The sequence below is a fragment of the Thalia democratica genome, chromosome 2 (genome assembly GCF_965202585.1).
Source record: "Thalia democratica chromosome 2, ktThaDemo2.hap1.1, whole genome shotgun sequence".
Classification (NCBI taxonomy): Eukaryota; Metazoa; Chordata; class Thaliacea; order Salpida; family Salpidae; genus Thalia; species Thalia democratica.
In genome coordinates this window covers 103,091,411-103,113,672 of record NC_139166.1, presented here as the reverse complement: position 1 = coordinate 103,113,672, position 22,262 = coordinate 103,091,411, and the positions used below count along the sequence as shown (strand labels likewise).

The following is a 22,262-nucleotide window of genomic DNA, read 5'->3' as shown; positions in this document are numbered from 1 at the left end:
TTGTCACTTTATTAATTTACTACAACTCATAAAAGTGGAATTCAGTGAATTGAAAATTACCTAAAAATTTAGTTAAAGCTAAAGTAAAATATGTTAATGAATTGTTTATTTAGCAAATATAGTTTTTATAAAAAATTTAAGAATTTTTATCTAAATTAAAACAGTATTAAAGTTAAAATAGTTTATATTCTAATTTAGTTATACATAACAAGAAAAGAGTTTATGTTCAGTTTAAATAATACTATTGCCTAATCTGCTCATTTTAGTAAGTATAACTGTCATACTTTATAATTTAGTTGCTTGAAAAATCAATTATTTTAGTGAAAAACGTTTGAACAAATACTAATTATATACCTACAATAAATACACATTACTAATTATTCAAACAATCTAACCTGACTAATGAATCCATTTTCCATCAATCTGCAGGCGTATATCAGCTTGTATAGCTGGAAAGCGACGTATTTATTAGTACCTTGCTGTTTCATTGTCGATATGTATTCGAACATTTCAGATAACCGTATCGACGAGTTGCTGCAAAACTCCTTGAACGGCTTGCTGTAAAATAAAATAAAAATTGCTTAATACTATACTGATCAGTTTAAAATATTCAATACTGCAAAATAAAAAAAAATAAATGATCAGTACAAAAAAAAACTTTTAAATGTACTTTGAAAAATTGTTTATTTAGAGAATACTTTTAAGTCTATTAATATATTTTATAAACCCCAAAGTAATAGCTATTATAGATTATTGATAAAAAGTTTTAGTAGTTATAGTATAAGAATTTTAATATTAAAGGATTTGCTACAGACCTCCTTGAATGTTAACAGTTAGAAATGTTATTTTAAAAGTTGATAAAAACACATTTCCCATTAAGAATGTGATACAGTATTATTTAGTTTGAGCAAGTATAAAAACTCAAACTTACAGATGACTGGTTCCGAGTGGAACAAATTTACTAGCAGGTTTATCAAAATAAACACATATAAAACAATTTATTATTTATTTAATGATATGTTGACTACTTCTAAGTAGTACTAGCGGGTTTATCAAAATAAAATACATAAAAAATTAACTAATTATTTAATAAAAATAAAATAAATTTAAATTACTTACAGATGAAAACTTTCGAGTGGAACAAATTTAATAGCGGGTTTATCGAAATAAAATAAATAAAAAATAATTAACTAACTATTAAACAAAAATAAATAATTAAAAAAATTACTTACAGATAACTATTTTCAAGAAGTACAAATTTAGACGCAGGTATATCAATACAAAAAAATAATAAATTAAACAAACACTAACAATATACGAAATATATAAATATATATATTAATGATCTAAAAAGAAGTAACTAACAGATGAGAACTTCCAAGCAGTACAAATTTACTCGAGGGTTTATAAAAGGTATTTTAGAAGGTGTTCAAGTCTGAATAATCATCTTATTTATAGACATATATATACAATAAATTAAAAAAAGTCAAACTAACAGATGACTCGATCCAAGCAGAACAAACTTAGATGCCGGTTTATCGAAATACCCGAATCCCGCGTTGCTCATGACGTAGCAAAAGTGGGCGGCGTAGAGCAGCCCGTGCTGGGCCAGGGTATTCCCCATGTTCAAAACCGTCTCGCACTTCATCGGGTGGTTTCCCGAGCTGCTATTGGACAATATCATCGCCAGGTGAGGCTTCCAGTCGCCCCAACCTTCCTTGCATATCGACTGTTTGGATATAAATTGTTTATATTTTATATACATCGTGTTTGGTTTATAGGCGTGATTTTTTTTTGGATTTTGATATTTTGTAGGCCATAGTTAATGGTTGTTAGATATTTCTAAACAATTGCTACTTAAAAAAGTATAAGCATTAATTTTTTTCAGTGTCAATTAAAGGGTGTTCTAGAACTTTAACAGTTGAAAATAAGAATAAAAACTGAATTTACTGAATATGAAAGTTTAATTTAAACATATTTCTAAGGTAATAAAACCATGCTAAACCTATATTAGTTTATTAAAAATTTTTATATTTAAATAAAACACTAACAGTAACAGATATAATAATTATATCAACTTCAAAAACGAAAAACACTATTTTAAATATAAACCACTAAAAGTAACAGATATAATAATTATATCAACACCAAAAACAAAAACACTATTTTAAATAAAACACTAACAGTAACAAATATAATAATTATATCAACAGCAAATACAAAAACAAAAAACACTAGTATATATTTAAATTAATACTAACAGTAACAGATAAATATATAATAATTGTATCAACATCAAAAACAAAAACAAAACACTAATAAGTATTTAACTAAATACTAACAGTAACAGATATAATAATAATTATATCAACATCAAATAGAAAATAAAACACTATTTTATATAAACCACTAACAGTAACAGCGGCGGGTTGTTGTCCACTACTCAGCTGGTACAATGTTTGCGTCGGGTCGTTGATAGCCAGGCTGCTAATGAACCTGTCGATGACGTTTGAGGAGTACCTTGTGGACATGGACTTGTGCGAAAGTACCAACGCGTGCGCCCACAATCCAGCGTTCATCGCGTACTCCAGTGCGCTCTGTGGAGGATTTATATTATAATGACAAAAGAAACAATAAATAACGACAAAATAGAGTCATTTAAAATTAAAAAAAAATTAATTTGAATTTCTTTTTAAAGAAACTTACACTCTTTTCAAAATTTTAAATCTTTTAATGAGTTTATTTAAGTGTCGCCTGTGTTTAAAGCAGTTATCAAACATACTTTGAGTAGAAAAACTGTGTTGAAGTTGTAATTTTGACATTGAATAATGTTCGATTAATTTAAAAGTCTCATAAATATTCTAAATAAAACTACCAATTTCAATTAGTTACATAATTTTAGAAATTTAAGACAGCTAATATCAATAATAATTCTAATTATAAATATCTTGAGTTTTATGCTTTTTTTTTTGCCGAGTACCATTTTTTTGTAGCTAATAATAACAATAGTTTTAAGTTATTTTATTTTTAGTTTTGTGCTTGTTTTTGCGTAATATACGCCATCTAGACCTTTACGACATGCATAATCAAAAATGCTATACTAATTAGATTTTCTAAACAATCTAAAACACTTACACTCTTTTCACCTCTCAACAAAAGCAGTCTGAATTTGTTTTCGCAATCAATTTGAGTTTCAACGATATTATGTCGATTATCGAAATTATTTTCATTATTTTCTTCATCATATGCTTCGCTCATGTCATCTTGGCTGACATGTTCGACTTCCATTACTGGAAACAAGGTTTAAATAAATAAATTAAAATAAAATGAATGTACAAAAATAAGCAAAAAGTTACATATTAAGAAAAATAAAAAACTACAAATACACACAAAAGCCTGTGAAGATTATTCAACAGTGAAAGTATTAACAAATATTCAAGGACCAATATCTGAGTACCTTCTATACAAATAACTTTTTTTAATGGTAGTTTGACGAAAATACAAAATGGAGCTTTTAAGTTTAGGTTAGTTAACAACGAAAACAAGCTGATATTTTTATAAGAGGTAAACTCAAATTTTAAAAATATTTTTTTAAAGCATACTCGTAAAGATTAATCAAAGCTTTATAATAATATTTGCAATTCCTGATAAAATATCGAATCAAAAGCCTTGTGCAGATTGGGATATAATGGTAGTTAAAGTATTAGTATAAAAATTATCAATTAAATCGTAATAACACAATAAAACAACTTCATATTTAATATTTTAATTACCAAAATCAAACTACCTTTTTGAGATTGTAATCTATTAGTTGTAGTTGTTGAATGTTTATCAATATTAATAAATAAACAATAAAAATACAAATACTTATTAATTATAAAAGCAATCAAACAACCTTGTTGAGATTGGAATCTAGAAGTAGTAGTTGTTGAATGTCTACGACCATCTTGACCAATCAAACTGAAGTTGCCATCGTGACCTTTCATTAACAAATCAGCAATATCCCCACCTTCGACAGACTGTAAAAAATAATTGATATATCTTGTTTGGATGTTTTTATTTAAATTACTTTTTATTAACAAGTCTGCTATATCTCCACCTTCGACTGACTGTAAAAAATATTTAATATATCTTATTTGGGTGTTTTTATTTAAGTTACTTTTCATTAACAAATCAGCTATATCTCCACCTTCGACTGACTGTAAAAAATGTTTAATAAAATTTATTTGGTTGTTTTTATTTAAGTTATTTTTCATTAACAAATCAGCTATATCCCCACCTTCGACTGACTGTTAGTAATATTAAATATCATTTATATTACAACTTTTAAACTTATTGTAACTCAATTGTATTAATGAGATTCTTCATTAATAAATTGTTTATGCAGGCTGTATAAAATGTCATCTTATTTATTTTTATGTAAATGTATTGAAAAAAGTTTTCATAAATAAATCTGCTATCTCTATTCCTTAAACAGACTAATTTAAATTTAACAACCCAAGTACTTGAATAGAATAAATTTTAAATTGTGACCATTTGTAAGGGATTACTTATTTTTAATATTATTTTTACAGGCTTTCTGAATGTTCGAAAACTTGTTTATTTGTCCGTACTTAAATTTTTTTTCTTTATTAATGCAAATCAAATTTGAGCATCCAACACTAAAGTCTTTTTTTAATAAGAAAAGTTATCAAAGTTACACACTTGAGTTTTTTAAACAAAAAATCACCTATTCTAAGTATCAAATAGCTCTTATGCTATAAAAATAAATAACTTGTTTTTTGCATCAAATTTAGCAAACAAGTTTGTGTGTTTAAGCACACCACAAGCATTTTAATGTATGTATTGGAAAACAAATAAAACACTTGATTAAATTTATAATAATATGTTTGCATTTAAACGTTGTAAAGTGTGTAGTACTTGAACAAATATGATAAAATGTTTTAAACTAAATAATTTAAAAGCTTTTATAATATCATGTTTTTATGTAATAATATCAACATTAGCATTTTTCCTAACTAATAGAGCAAAAAACCGTACATAGAACAATAAAGCTCATTATAGATTAATTTAATTGAAAATAAATATCAACTTACAGCATTTTGCCTGACTAGCAGAGCAAGAAAATCGTACATCAGCTGAGTAGAAGTTCTATCGTGAAGTTGCGATATCATCTCATCTCTCATGCAGTTAGATGACATTCTGCTCAAGTAAGACAACAAATCGTTTTTATGGGTATCATTTCTGTAATAAAAAATTAAGTTAGATGACATTCTGCTCAAATAAGACAACAAATCGTTTTTGTGGGTGTCATTTCTGTAAAAAAATTAAGTTAGATGAAATTTTGCTCAAGTAAGACAACAAATCGTTTTTGTGGGTGTCATTTCTGTAACAAAAAACTAAGTTAGATGACATTTTGCTCAAATATGACAACAAATCGTTTTTGTGGGTGTCATTTCTGTATTAAAAAATTAAGTTAGATTACATTCTGCTCAAATATGACAACAAATCGTTTTTGTGGGTGTCATTTCTGTAAAAAAATTAAGTTAGATGAAATTTTGCTCAAGTAAGACAACAAATCGTTTTTGTGGATGTCATTTCTGCAACAAAAAATTAAGTTAGATGACATTTTGCTCAAGTAGGACAACAAGTCGTTTTTGTGGGTGTCATTTCTGCAACAAAAAAATTAAGTTAGGTGACATTTTGCTCAAGTAAGACAACAAGTCGTTTTTGTGGGTGTCATTTCTGTTAAAAAATTAAGTTAGATGACATTTTGCTCAAATATGACAACAAATCGTTTTTGTGGGTGTCATTTCTGCAACAAAAAATTAAGTTAGATGACATTTTTGCTCAAGTAAGACAACAAGTCATTTTTGTGGGTGTCATTTCTGTTGTAAAAAAATTAAGTTAGATGACATTTTGCTCAAGTAAGACAACAAGTCGTTTTTGTGGGTGTCATTTCTGTAACAAAAAATTAAGTTAGATGACATTTTGCTTAAGTAAGACAACAAGTCGTTTTTGTGGGTGTCATTTCTGCAACAAAAAAATAAGTTAGATGACATTCTGCTCAAGTAAGACAACAAATCGTTTTTGTGGGTGTCTTTTCTGCAATATAAAATTAAGTTAGATGACATTCTGCTCAAGTAAGACAACAAATTGTTTTTGTGGGTGTCATTTCTGTAAAAAAAAATTAAGTTAGATGACATTTTGCTTAAGTAAGACAACAAGTCGTTTTTGTGGGTGTCGATTCTGTAACAAAAAAATTAAGTTAGATGACATTCTGCTCAAGTAAGACAACAAGTCGTTTTTGTGGGTGTCATTTCTGCAACAAAAAATTAAATTAGATGACATTCTGCTCAAGTATGACAACAAATCGTTTTTGTGGGTGTCATTTCTGCAACAAAAAATTAAGTTAGATGACATTTTGCTCAAGTAAGACAACAAATCGTTTTTGTGGGTGTCATTTCTGCAACAAAAAATTAAGTTAGATGACATTCTGCTCAAGTAAGACAACAAGTCGTTTTTCTGGGTATCATTTCTGTAATAAAAAAAAATAAGTTAGATGACATTTTACTCAAGTAAGACAACAAATCGTTTTTGTGGGTGTCATTTCTGCAACAAAAAAATTAAGTTAGATGACATTCTGCTCAAGTAAGACAACAAATCGTTTTTGTGGGTGTCATTTCTGCATTGGTAATTAATAAATCAAAGTTAATATTTATCATTAAAAAAATGATAAAAGGGTTAACACTGTATTTTCATATTCAAATAACTTTATATAATAACTTTTTATAATCAGTTCTTATTTTAAGTTCCGAACAACAGTATTTACTATATGAAACAATTAATTATTATTAAAAGCAAGTAGTAAAAGCATTATTATCAGTATAAAAATTCATAAATAAACTAACTTGTCTAAAGGCCCTGGGTATTCACGCATTTCTTTAGATTCTTCTGTATGTTGAAGCAACGTCTAAAAGTTAATAAACAATCTTCCTTAAATAGAACTAATTTGTGTATTAGGCCGAAAAACAATATTTATTTCAAAAAAGTTTGCTATTCAAGTTGTAACAAAAAGTGTTGATACAGACATACATTTAACTTATTTTTAGCAAAAAAAATACTGATTTTATAAATGTTTCAGATTTTATGCTCAGTGTATCAGATCTTCCTCAGAAAGAAATGTTAAGCTTGTACATTACAAATTTCAACTATTTATATAATTAAAACTGTACATTATGATAACTAATAGTAGCTATTTAGTCCTTTATACATATAGTACATCATATTTATATATATATCAAATTCTTACCTGTACATTATGAATATCAATAGTGGCTATTTAATTAATTAAACATATACTACATCATATTAATTATATATATATAACTTATACAAACCTGTACATTATGAATATCAACAGTGGCTGTTTAATTAATTACACATATACTACATAATATTAATTATATATATATATATGTATATAACTTGTACAAACCTGTACATTATGAATATCAACAGTGGCTGTTTAATTAATTACACATATACTACATAATATTAATTATATATATATATGTATATAACTTGTACAAACCTGTACATTATGAATATCAACAGTGGCTATTTAATTAATTACACATATACTACATCATATTAACTATATATATATATGTATATAACTTGTACAAACCTGTACATTATGAATATCAACAGTGGCTGTTTAATTAATTACACATATACTACATAATATTAATTATATATATATATGTATATAACTTGTACAAACCTGTACATTATGAATATCAACAGTGGCTGTTTAATTAATTATACATATACTACATCATATTAATTATATATATATATGTATATAACTTGTACAAACCTGTACATTATGAATATCAACAGTGGCTATTTAATTAATTATACATATACTACATCATATTAATTATATATATATATGTATATAACTTGTACAAACCTGTACATTATGAATATCAACAGTGGCTATTTAATTAATTACACATATACTACATCATATTAACTATATATATATATGTATATAACTTGTACAAACCTGTACATTATGAATATCAACAGTGGCTGTTTAATTAATTACACATATACTACATAATATTAATTATATATATATATGTATATAACTCTTACAAACCTGTACATTATGAATATCAACAGTAGCTACTTAATCATTACACATATACTACATCATATTAATTATATATAAATATGACTTATACAAACCTGTACATTATGAATATCAACAGTGGCTATTTAATTCATTACACATATACTACATCATAATATTTATATATATATATATATATATATATATACACATTTATATATATATGTATAAAACTTATACAAACCTGTACATTATGAATATCAACAGTGGCAGGCTGGTTCTCTTGCGGATCATTGCCTCTGGTCACAACAAGCTGACCTCCCGATGAAAACCTGCAAATTGCGTGGCACGATATGTGTTTGAATGGCGTTTGCCTTCCCTGAGCTGCATAAGATTATATATTATATGTTTATATTATTTAAATCATCATATTTATGTGCAAATTGGCTGATGAGTGTTTAAATGGTGTTTGCCTTCCCTGAGCTGTTGAAACAATTAATTGTATGTTTATATTATATCATTATATTTATATGCTGGCATATATTTAAATGGTGTTTGCTTACCCTGGGATTTTTAAATTAATAAATAATTTTTTCCTTGAGCTGTATAAAATAATTAATAAATTATATTTACATATTATTATCATTATATTTATATGTTGGCATGTGTTTGAATTGTGTTTGTCTTTTGTATAAAATAATTAATTATATGTTTATATTATTTTTATTATATTTATATGCAAATTGCGTGACATGTGTTTGAATGGTGTATGTCTATGTGGACTTTTGAATAAATAAATAATTGGTTATATACCTATTAGTAGTATTAGCATATTAATTATAATAATTAATATATGTGTTGTGTTATGTTTAAATGCATTTCTGCCGTACCTGACAGAAAAATTTAACAATTAATTTAGTATTTTTGTTTTAAATATGCTATTTAACTTATTAAAATTATTATTCAATAGCTATATTCAACTATAATATAATATTTTTTATGGAAAACTTAATTTTTAAAGCATATAATAAAAGTTGCTTTTTACCATAGCATTAGACTAGTAAGACTTTTATTTTTCGTTTATTTGCACTGTTTTGAAAAAAACTCATAATAATTAAATATAAGTTGTTTCATTACAATTGGCTAATAAACTGTTTATAAGCAGACAATTTAATTAGCGACTAATTTCTAATAATTTATGTCTGTCGCCTTGAGATGTTATGAGTTTTAATAACAAATTATGCAAATATTATTAACTACTATAACTTGTTTTCAGTTAAAAACAGACTTTTTAAAAACTTAAACAGCACAACTTATTAGAGCTTTTTTATCATTAAGAGCTTTTAAATATACTTAATTGTAAACTGATTTAATTTTATTTCCAGTTGCAACTAGTTTTATAGAACTTTGCAATTAGTATTTGATACAATAAAAAAAAATCTTTTTACAAATTTATCAAATTAAACTTCAATTTTTTGTATTGTTATTTAAAGCGATCAACTTAGTATTGTATCAAACATAGCTACTAAAAATCGTAAAAATATACTAATATCAGTTTTTTTTAACTATATAAAAAACTATAAGTATCAAAAACTAAAATAACCGAAATTTTAAAGTTTCTTGAATCCTTAGAATAAAGTTAAACACATGTATTAAAACTACATACTATATTTGAAATTGAAATAACTTAACTTTAAATTTCAAACTACAATTATTTTATTTTATAATTCTTAATTACACTTTAGTAAAATTAAACTTTTAAATGTCACAAAAAACTTTCATAACTTTATTCTGCAGATGTTAAAATTGATATGTTTTTTTAAAGTCATAAAATGTTATTAAATTAAGTTTTAAAATACAATAAAGCAAGTTTTTTAAGACTGAAAAACAAAAGACTTATACGCATGTCTTAAACAAAACTTGGCTAAATTTTTATCAAAATTCATTAAAAATTAATGAACTGACGTATTTCCTTTGAAAATATTGTTTTACAACTAAAATAAAATTTAGTTATATAAGAGCTAAGTAAAATTCATTTGTTTAATGTTTATCAATCAACATTGTATCTTTTGTAATTAGTTTATACTTTATTAAAACTTGAGTTACAAAAAACATTATGATCAGTGAAGCTTTATTCACTTAAACATTAAAGAATAGTTATTTTTGATGGAAATATAAGACTTTTCTAGAAAAAATGGCTTTAAAAATTCAAAACTTTAATTACTGGAACTAAAATGATTATTGTTTTAATGGTGAAGGATTTTAAATTAAATTTTTTTAATCAATAAATTTTGATTAAAAACACCAGATAAACTTACTTATTTAGAAATACTTAATTTGCTTTTATATTTAACTTATAAAATATGAAACTTTAATTTTTTTAGTTTACAGAAAGATAAACTTTAATTCATTTTTCAATAAACTACTTATTTTCCAGTATATTTATAGACTAACTAAATAAAAGAAACTTAAAGATTTAAAACAAAAAGGTTTGTTGGTAATTTAGTTTTGCTTGTTTAAATATACACTAAATTTTTGGTAAATAAATTGTGTTATAGTGTTATTGACATAAGTTTTTTATTTAAAACCGTTTTAACATAAAATAGAATTTCCTTAATTTAGTGTTAGATACATAGTTTTGTTGTTGTTAATGATAACTTTGTTTATTTAACTTTTAAATTTATAGGCATTATTAAAATAACAAAACAAACTTACTTTTAGGCTCATAATATGGGTGTTGTTGATAATTTTGTCCGTAAAGTTGCTGTTGATTGTAACTATTATCATAATAATTTGGCTGAGAAGTGTTAGGTTGGTACCTGGACAATAAATTGATGTTTTTCACACTTGTTTTTTTTTTAAGTGATTAACAAACTGATATATGTAAATAATTTTTTTTAATAAAATAAATGTTGTTGTTAACAATAAAGTAAAAATTATTATCATTAATAAAGCTAGAGTCTTGTTGATAATTATGAGTATTAGGCAGAGATGTTCTTAGTTAATTAAACATTATTAATAAAATTTAAAAAGAAGCATTTTGCTGATAATTATGAGTATTAGATATATTTTTTACTTTGAATATAATTAACAAAACTAACAAATCTTGTTGATATTGATGAGTCACGGGCAGAGATTGGTTGTGGGCTTCTGGATGCAAGTTCATATTATTTTGCCTCAAACTTTCATCGTAACTCAAATTGTGTTGGTGTGCTTGTTGAGCTAATTGCTGTTGTCTCCTGATAAAAAAATAATATTTTATTAATATATAGAAAATTTTTAAAATGTTTTAAAGTTTATAGATGGAAAATAATGAAAATATGTTAAATATTTATTTAGTAAATTGAAAACATTGCTAAGTATATTTAATTGTATAGATAATTAACTGAAAATGTTGAAAGCTATCTAATAAATATTATTTATATATTGAAGGAAGAAATATTTCTAAACAAGATATTCATATAATTTTTCATTTGATATATTTTCACTTATTATAAACAAATAAACATAAAAACTATTGATCATTTAATGGTTTTCAAAACTCATGATTGTGTAAATAAACTATTTTTTATCTAAGTTTAAAATAACTTTAACACTTACAGCTGCTGTAATCTTGTGCAGCAGATTGAATTATTATACTTATTATACTCAAAACTATTAAACTAACAATTGCTCCTTGTACTTCTCATATTTTTTGATTGCCTCTTTCCTTTTTCTTACATTAAGTACAATAAAAATATTTATAATTATGTTGAACATTTGGTTGAAAAATAAAAAGTTACGTTGAAATGTTTTATTCAACAGTTTAAAACTGTAATGCTAGATGTACGCTTTTTATGTATGTATATATTTAAAATACTTAACTATTCAAAATCGAAATTTACAACCTAATAAACAGATGATTGTTAATACAGATCCTTACGAAGCTTGTTTGAGCATATAATGAAAACAATTTGCATTTAATTTATTAAACTGACTAACAATTTCTCTGAATTAGAAACATACCTTTAACAAAGCAAAGGATTGTGCCAATTGTGGTAATGCATGGATATTACGTAATAAAATAAAAAACACAAATTATTCACTAACCTTACTTCTTCTTGCCAAATACGATATTTGACCAAGAACTCCGCGTATTCTCTTTGATACCTTTCGTTTTCTCTTGCTCGCCTTTGTTCCTCTTCTGTGACGTAATAATACTGTTAGTGCGCTAACGTATGTGACGTAATAATACTGGTAGTACGCTAAACTATGTGACGTAATAATACTGTTAGTACGCTAACGTATGTGACGTAATAATACTGTTAGTACGCTAAATCATGTGACGTAATAATACTGTTAGTATGCTAACATATGTGACGTAGTTATACTATTAGTGCGCTAACGTATGTGTTTTATAAAAGCAAAGTTAAACTATTGAAAAACATCCCAATTTCTCATTATTTTTTCGTCATTGAATAATTATAAAAAAGCTTTAGTAAATATAAACATTTAAAGTAGTTGCTTCCATTTTGTTTTATTCATGTCAGATAGAACTTTTTAGGAGAATTTTTAAAACAAATCAATTGAAAAAATTAAATAAATGAAGAATTAAGTATCATCATTACATACTGCAGCCTATTGTTTATTTTATTTAATGATAACAAAAACTAACCAAGTTCACGCCTGTATTGATCCATATTGTAGTTGCCATGGTAATGATCCCTGTTGTCGTAGTGACCATCTCTGTTATAACCATGGGGTTCACCTTGTCTGTTTTAAAGAATAAGTTTTAACTAAAAAAGATCCAGTATAAACTTTGGAAGCTAATAGACTTAATGATTTCAGAGTCATTCATATGACCGAACTATATTACTTAAAATATGCTTAGTTTACAAATCACTAATTTAACCAAGGTATAATGGTTGCTAAAATAGAAAATGTTTGTATAAAGTCTTTTGAAAAAATCGACCTATAATAAGGTCTGATGTTAAAGTGGTTATTAGTGACATATCCTGGATACCAGGTAAATTTATTCAACTACATTATTCCAACCTGGAATAAGGTCTTTGTCCAGTGCTTGAATGATGATCATTGTAAACAGAAGCTGCTCTCGACTGAGGCCTCACAGAATGCTGCCTGCTTGGAGGTCTATCATTTCTACTTTGGGGTCTATCTTGGTGCCTAGATGGGGGTCTGTTGTAGTCATCGTGGGGCCTGTTGTACCTGTCGTTGTCATGGTAGTCACGGGATGATCGGTTGTCATAGCGATCTCTAACATGGTTGTCATGGTAATCTCTGCCACGGTTGTCATAGTAAGGGTCCCTATTGGGGTGGTGATCTCTGTCGTACCTGCAATATACAAATCTATGTTAAAAACATTAAATTTATAACAACAAAATAAAGTCTTCAGTTGAAAAGATAACGTAAATTTCTCATACACCTTAGAAGACTTTTAAATCAAATGCACAAACCTATCGTATGAGTCATCATATCTGTCTCTTGAACGATCGTTTCTATAGTAATCGTCCCTAGGGTCTCCTCTGTTGCTACGCAGATCGTCCCTAGGATCACCTCTGTTGCTATGCAGATCGTCTCTATACCCACTCCTGTGGGTATCTTGTCTGTAACCTTCCCTGTATTCGTCCCTGTAGGGTTCGTTTCTATGCGAATCGCCCCTGGAGTGCTGAGACTGGTTACTGGGCCGCCTTCTCCTGTCGTGGGCCCCAGTATCTTGTCTTTGGTGCCCAGAACTCTGCCTCTGGTGGTAAGAACCTTCATGATGTTGGTCTTGATGGTGACCTAAGTCTCGTCTCTGGTCTTGAGGGTACCTTTGGTCCCTGTAGTTATCTTGGGGCCTGTCTCTGGAACGACTGTCCCTATTTCTCTCTCTGTCGTCATGGTAATTTCTATCGCCATGGTGACTTCTGTTGTCATGGTGATTATCACCCCTTCTGCTATCGTAACTGTTCCGTCTACTCCTGTTGTTGCTACGCTGGGGAGGTTGGTTACTACGACGATCATCTTGATGAGGTTGGTTACTATGACGATCATCTTGATGAGGTTGGTTGCTATGGCGATTATCTTGATGAGCTTGGTTGCTGTGGCGATCATCTTGATGAGGTTGGTTGCTATGGCGATCATCTTGATTGGGTGTGTTGCTATGACGATTATCTTGATGGGGTCTGTTGCTATGACGATTATCTTGATGGGGTCTGTTGCTATGACGATCATCTTGATGGGGTCTGTTGCTATGGTGATCATCTTGATGGGGTTGGTTGCTATGACGATTACCTTGTTGATCCCTTTCATCCTTTTTCGTTCTTTGCACATCACCTTCAGCATTTCTCTCAGAACCCCTCTTTTCCGGAGAAACCTGAGTTATTCTGATTTCAGGTTTCTCAGACGGTTCGCTCGAAAATTTTTCTTTCGGAGCCTCTTTGCTGGGTGCACTGTTACTAGGAAGATCCGGGTTGCTAGGTTCTGCAGCTTTTGGAGGTTCGTTGCTAGGCACAAAATTGTTTCCAGGGAATGCAGAAGCTACATGGGGTCTGTTGTTCTTTTTACGGGGTTGTTTCCTGAAACTGTTTGTGGGAGGCTTGCTCATAGGTGGCGCTGCTACGGCGGTTGGCGGGGTTTCAGATTGCGTAGCAACCGGGTTGCTAGGAGGCAAGTTCTCGTTGCTAGGTGGCGCAAACGGTTGCTGGGGAGGAGAAGTTGGGAGCAGTTCCTGTTGGTAATTCTCCATTCTTATTGGTTCGTTCGAAGGTGGACTCACAACCGGTGGGTATTCGTTCACTGAAATAAAAAAACTAAAACTTAATTTTAAATTAAAAAAATTCAAGATTTTTGTTTATTCTTAAATGTACAAATTTTAAATACAGTGTGGTAAAAGTGTTTAATATATCTATTAAGTAACCTATATTTTTCAATCTAAATAAATGTATAAGTTATAAAATTTCATATTTTTATATTATATTTATTGAAACAAAAAAATTAAGAAAACTTTATTTGAATTGTAATTAATTTCGAGATGTTTTTTATATATTACATGTAATATAATGCAATTTGGTAAAAGTGTTTAATAAACCGATAAAAGTTTACTGTTAAATAATCTATTTGTTTTTTAATATAAATAAGTGTTATTTTATTGTAAATATCTGTAACCTGTTGGATTCGAAGGTCTTTCTTCGAAATCGTTCAAATTTGAAGCCTGTTTTTTATTAATACTCATAATTTTATTACATATCACCTGTTATTAATAGTTTTATTATTAAAAAAATAGTAATGTTTTTTATTATTACTCATAATTTTATTACATATCACCTGTTATTAATAGTTTTATTATTAAAAAAATAGTAATGTTTTTTATTAATACTCATAATTTTATTACATATCACCTGTTATTAATAGTTTTATTATTAAAAAAATAGTAATGTTTTTTATTAATACTCATAATTTTATTACATATCACCTGTTATTAATATTTTTATTATTAAAAAAATAGTAATGTTTTTTATTAATACTCATAATTTTATTACATATCACCTGTTATTAATAGTTTTATTATTAAAAAAACAGTAAAGTTTTTTATTAATACTCATAATTTTATTACATATCACCTGTTATTAATAGTTTTATTATTAAAAAAATAGTAATGTTTTTTATTAATACTCATAATTTTATTACATATCACCTGTTATTAATATTTTTATTATTAAAAAAATAGTAATGTTTTTTATTAATACTCATAATTTTATTACATATCACCTGTTATTAATAGTTTTATTATTAGAAAAACAGTAAAGTTTTTTATTAATACTCATAATTTTATTACATATCACCTGTTATTAATAGTTTTATTATTAAAAAAATAGTAAAGTTTTTTATTATTACTCATAATTTTATTACATATCACCTGTTATTAATAGTTTTTATTATAAAAAAAATAGTAAAGTTTTTTATTAATACTCATAATTTTATTACATATCACCTGTTATTAATAGTTTTATTATTAAAAAAATAGTAATGTTTTTTATTATTACTCATAATTTTATTACATATCACCTGTTATTAATAGTTTTATTATTAAAAAAATAGTAATGTGTTTTATTAATACTCATAATTTTATTACATATCACCTGTTATTAATAGTTTTATTATTAAAAAAATAGTAATGTGTTTTATTAATACTCATAATTTTATTACATATCACCTGTTATTAATATTTTTATTATTAAAAAAATAGTAATGTTTTTTATTAATACTCATAATTTTATTACATATCACCTGTTATTAATATTTTTATTATTAAAAAAATAGTAATGTTTTTTATTAATACTCATAATTTTATTACATATCACCTGTTATTAATAGTTTTATTATTAAAAAAACAGTAAAGTTTTTTATTAATACTCATAATTTTATTACATATCACCTGTTATTAATAGTTTTATTATTAAAAAAATAGTAATGTTTTTTATTAATACTCATAATTTTATTACATATCACCTGTTATTAATATTTTTATTATTAAAAAAATAGTAATGTTTTTTATTAATATTCATAATTTTATTACATATCACCTGTTATTAATAGTTTTATTATTAAAAAAATAGTAAAGTTTTTTATTATTACTCATAATTTTATTACATATCACCTGTTATTAATAGTTTTTATTATAAAAAAAATAGTAAAGTTTTTTATTAATACTCATAATTTTATTACATATCACCTGTTATTAATAGTTTTATTATTAAAAAAATAGTAATGTGTTTTATTAATACTCATAATTTTATTACATATCACCTGTTATTAATAGTTTTATTATTAAAAAAATAGTAATGTGTTTTATTAATACTCATAATTTTATTACATATCACCTGTTATTAATAGTTTTATTATTAAAAAAGTAGTAAAGTTTTTTATTAATACTCATAATTTTATTACATATCACCTGTTATTAATATTTTTATTATTAAAAAATAGTAAAGTTTTTTATTAATACTCATAATTTTATTACACATCACCTGTTGTCAATAATTCTATTTTAAATAAGATAAAAAAAATTATCATTCAAATACATATTGAAATATGTCAACTACTATAAATTAACAATTACTAAAAGGCTTATTTAACATATATTTAAAATAATTTAAATCTTTATTACTTAATTTAACACTAAATGCATTTAATACTTATATTGTATTGGAACCATAAAATGTTTAAATTTCTTTTTTTAAGTACTTTATCAAAAATGTTTTAAAAAATATTTCATTGAAAGACTTTGTTACTAGTATTTTAAGAAATAAATAACAAACTGTATAACTTTTTTAAAAATAAGTTTGTTTAGTACATAAAATAAATATCTGTGACAACCAAAATATTAGTTACATAGCTGAAACTAAACACCTCATAAAAAATTTTTACACATATCTAACTTCTAACTGTCTATGAGTTTTCTAAAAAAAATACGTAAGATTCTTCTAGTAACAAAACTAAAAAGTTTTACAGAATTTATAAACATTGTGAGAATATTTAATTAGCTAAAAAAGTTGTTTTTTGGTTTTCTTTATGCTAAATAAAATGAGATTCAATTACTTTCATAGATAACTTTTATTTTACGTTTAGACAAAAAACACTTGGAATTAATTAATCTTTAGAGGTAAAAACATAAATTATCAACTTGTAAAAGTTCCCTTTGTAAAAACTACCTCTATGACAACTATTACAAATCTTAATCAAAAACTATCTAAGCTATCCTAATAAACAGTTTAAATCTTAATTACTTTACTGGAAATATTTATGTTCTTTTTCAAAATTATGTAAATTTAATCATTTTACTAGACTTGGTGATCTTTTTTTTTTTAATAAAAGTTAATTCTAGATTGACTGATTAAAAACTTTGATATCGTTTTGAATGATACCAGATTTAATTTAAAAAATTGTAGCAAAATACGTTATGCTTTTTTACATGATTTTTATTTGTGATTAGTAGTATCAAATTTAAAATTAGATTGATTGAAAACATTAAAAGTCTATCCAGAATAAAAGTAAACTTTAATAAAACCAAGAAAGACTATTGAAATTAAAAAAAAAGAACCACCATAATTCAAACAAATATACAAAATACAACAACTAATTAAGCACTAACTAATTTGAAATCTTTAAATATTTTCAATATCTGTTTTCGCACTAACTTTATAATATGTTAAACTTAAATTAGTTATATCGAGCAAATTGAATTACTTTTCAGGCAAAGTCAGTCAAGTTATTACTTAATAATGTAAAATAAGGCAAATAACATTGATTTATGTGGCATTAAGCTTATAATGCAACTTTTATATGTTTAACTGAATTATAGATTTGAAGTTTTATTTGTATTAGTTATGCATTATTTATGTTAATAATTCAAGTTTAGTTGCACATTTAGTGATTAGGTTTTGTCAGTGGTAAGGAATGTGATTTTTTTTTAATTTATAAATTTATGAAAAAGATTTAGGGTTGTGACAAAGATTATAATCAGGGACAGGAATTAGAACTAGGGGTGATAGGACAGTATTTTATAGTAAATATTAAAAATAATGGGTTGGGAATAAGACTTCAAAATTATAGGAAAGTTTTAGAAATAAAGTTATAACTAGGAGCAGGGTTACAGTAAGAGGTGAGAGTTAATATTGCAAAACTGACACCATAAATTATAGATGTAAATTTCATTATTTTAAATATAAATTTAAAATAAATACTAAATAAAACAAACATCAGATGCAGTTGAACTGGTGCTTGAGTGAGTTATTGTTACATCAACACCAATTTGACTGTCTTCAGTTGAAGTGCTCTAATAAGAAGCAAGCAATAAATAAGCAGGTCTATATGCAACTAAGCTATATACTAGTCTAGCATTGTTTTTAAGTAGCTATCAACCAGCCATATTTATGAAGTACATAAAATTCTAGCATTATTGATATTCTTTTAAGTAGCTATCAGCCATATCATAAATAATATATTTATCTCTATAGAATAAGATACTTACAACGTAAAACTTTCTTACAAAGAGTTAACATATCTATTTCAAACCTTAAACCCAAAATTTTTCAGTCTTTTTAACTTTATGCAAAAAGGTGAAACTTTTAAATACCTTATTCAGCATTCAAACTAATTAACATACTTATACAGCATCCTAACAACATTTCCAATATGTTTTAATTTTTACGGGACTAGTTTAAATACTGCAACAGCAGAAGAACATAATACCTTTTTTTTTAAATTTAAGCGGTCATTCTTGGTCGTCTTTTAATTCGTACAAGGAAAAAGTGAGTTAACTACTTTAAATACTGAAATAGGGCTTATAGTTAATACAACTAATGAAACAATGATGATAACTTTTATTTAATTTTAATCTTTTGAAAGGTTTTGTAGTAATTTTTGTTTGTCTGTTAATTCTTACAGGTAAATAGCGAGTTAACTATTAATTTAAGTATAATAATGAACTTTTAATGTTTTCATTTTCCTTCATTGGGATTTAAAAGTACCGAAAATTCATAACCTTAATTCCAAAATTTTAAGATAAAAACTGAAATCAATTTTTGTTACATTTTTCATGCCAAAAAGTGTAAAATAAAAATTGAGTTAATGACTTTGCCATGACAAAAAAAGTTAAATGCAAGTTTATAAACAAAAATGTAGAATTAATTAAATTGTTGCAAATCAATGGTAAAAATAAATGCAAGTTAGACTCATACAGCAAGCAAATTTTTTAATTTCAGTTTATAAAACAGTTTTTGAAAAACTTATCGTTTTTGATCTTTAAATAACATAATTTCCGAAATTTTAATGTGGGAACAAAATAAAGTAAAAAAATGAAATTGTGAAATCAAACTTAATTCTAAAAACCCATCACCAAAACAAAATAATTCTAAGATACCAACCTCCAAAAAACAAATGGTATATTTCTAAAAAAAAATAGAAAAATTTATATATTTCAAATAAAAAAGCATTTTCTTTTTATTTTATATTTCAAAAGCGAAAAAAGTCAATCAAAACTATATTTAAAAAGCATTTAAAACTCTAAAATTTTTAAAAAGTAAAAAAAAAATATTTTCATATAAATACAAACCTGTTTGCTTGACAACTCGAGATCTGACATACTTTCCCAACCATCTTGAATTTCGTCATTTTCAATTTGTAGCTCATTCGGGACCATTCGACTGTCAACTTGAACTATTTCAACATTTGGTTGCATTTGTTCAACATTGTTTGATGGTTCGTTTAATGGTTGCTCGTTTGACAAAGGTTGGTTTTCAGCAGGAATTTGTTCTGTTTGTTTAAACATTGATAGATTCTTTTTAGTGTTAGAAAAACACAAAGTTTACTATTTATTACATCAAAAATTAGTACTTTTCTTTGAAAAATATGTTCTTCGAGTTTGAGTAAAATTTTAAGCATATTTTCACAAACTACAAAGTTTTAATCAAGTGTCCTAATCAGCATTTTTTTCTTTAAAATCAACTCAAAACATAATCTGCCAAATTAAAAATCAGTAAACCAACCAAATTGCTGCATACTGTTTTGTGATTGGTAGCTGAAATCACGTGACTGAACATCAGAGTGCAAGTGACCCGAATACAGACTGGATGAAGGTTGCTGATCGAACGCTTGCTGCTGGTTGGTCGAGCTGTCGAACGCTTGTTGCTGATTGGTCGGAACGTCGCTTGCTTGCTGCTGATTGGTCGAGTGGAGGTCGTTGTGCTGCGACGAAGTTGTGGAGTGCAGTGAACCTTGACGTTTAAATTTTTGTGAATGTTGAATATATATACAAGTGAGTAAAGTGAGACTGAGAATGTAGTATTTATGAGTAATTATATTTATTAAACTGACAGCTACTTGTAAATATTCAAGTAAATATATTTCAATCTTGTGAATAATAAGGTTCCTAGCTTTTTCGTTCATTATAAGTTACCATATCTAAAATAAGTATCAAACTGAGAATATATATATATATAATAATATTATTACATAATACTATTATATATGAATTTATATTATATAATAACTTGCTTAAAGGTGATAAATATAAAATTATTTTAAGAAAAATAGTTCAAACTAAATTAAAATTTAGTTTAATTGAATTTAACGTGGTGTTCAGAAAAACAAAACGAACTTAAAGTAAAAATATGGTATTTATTGCATATTTATTATGCATTAAAAGTAAGAAAGTTTTATTAAATTACTTTAATTTGAAGATTTATTTTTTTAATATACAAGTTTATAGTGGCAACAAAACCAAAAAAATGCTATGCTGAGCAAAACCGCAAAAAACAATATGTAGAAACCCACTAAAGTTGGTAATCAATTTCACAAGCTTTAAATTAACTACTAAAGTAAACGCAATAAACATTTTACTTACTCAGATAACTAACTTAAGAATATACATAATATATAATTGTTGATATACATCATCTTTGGTGGAAACCTAAATCTTATCAACTTCACAAGCTTTCAAATTAACCACTACAACATTTTACTTACTCAGATAACATTAACAATAAATGTTGATACACATCATCTTAAATTGCAGAGTTTTAAAGCACCCATTAAAGTAAACAAAAACACAATAAAATTTTTTTTTGTACAAATATTAACAATCAAAACAATTTACCATCGTCGTAGTGCTGATAGTTTTCGTTGTAATTACCATTGCTGGGTTGAGCTAGAGAGGCATTCTGTCCGCTGTGTGTCGCTACGGTGTGTGCGTTGTTCTGCCCGCTAGGTTGGGCCAGAGCGTTGTTTTGATTGTCTTCAGTTGTGTTTTGTGAATGCAGATCTTCATTGTAATTTTGTTCTACAGGTTGTTCGACCTGTACAAATTAAATACGAATTTATTTAATCATTTATAACATTTATATTTTGCATGAACTTATCAAAGCACTCTACAGTTTTGTATTTTGATTTTACAACTTTGAAAATTGTTGCATCTAAAGTTTTGAAATATGCATCAATTGAGAAATTTTTGTTTTCAAACTATGCACGAAAATATTAACTTATAAATACATTTTACTTAAAGTTACTAAACGTGTTTAAGCAGCTTATAATTTTATATCAATCACTTAAAATAAAATTTGTTTATTTTCTTAAACATATT

General features: G+C 26.0%; 1 protein-coding gene across 5 annotated transcripts in view; it reads right to left on the bottom strand.

The window, feature by feature from the left end:
• Positions 1–22,262, bottom strand: part of LOC145849787 (uncharacterized) — a 43,526-nt gene that overhangs the window by 10,644 nt on the left and 10,620 nt on the right. For 4 of the 5 annotated variants that reach the window (XM_082954841.1, XM_082954843.1, XM_082954845.1 and 1 more), the window contains 19 exons: positions 21,780–21,978; positions 20,671–20,898; positions 20,238–20,437; positions 18,882–18,959; positions 15,290–15,335; positions 13,597–14,920; positions 13,178–13,474; positions 12,798–12,895; positions 12,233–12,326; positions 11,245–11,382; positions 10,859–10,962; positions 8,388–8,527; positions 6,912–6,973; positions 5,097–5,244; positions 3,896–4,019; positions 3,136–3,290; positions 2,415–2,597; positions 1,497–1,729; positions 396–558 (listed from right to left, as the gene is read on the bottom strand). In XM_082954841.1, the coding sequence (XP_082810967.1) occupies positions 396–558; positions 1,497–1,729; positions 2,415–2,597; positions 3,136–3,290; positions 3,896–4,019; positions 5,097–5,244; positions 6,912–6,973; positions 8,388–8,527; positions 10,859–10,962; positions 11,245–11,382; positions 12,233–12,326; positions 12,798–12,895; positions 13,178–13,474; positions 13,597–14,920; positions 15,290–15,335; positions 18,882–18,959; positions 20,238–20,437; positions 20,671–20,898; positions 21,780–21,978 (4,014 nt within the window). The remainder of the gene's footprint in view (positions 1–395; positions 559–1,496; positions 1,730–2,414; positions 2,598–3,135; positions 3,291–3,895; positions 4,020–5,096; positions 5,245–6,911; positions 6,974–8,387; positions 8,528–10,858; positions 10,963–11,244; positions 11,383–12,232; positions 12,327–12,797; positions 12,896–13,177; positions 13,475–13,596; positions 14,921–15,289; positions 15,336–18,881; positions 18,960–20,237; positions 20,438–20,670; positions 20,899–21,779; positions 21,979–22,262) is intronic. The other variant, XM_082954842.1, reaches the window with a different exon arrangement.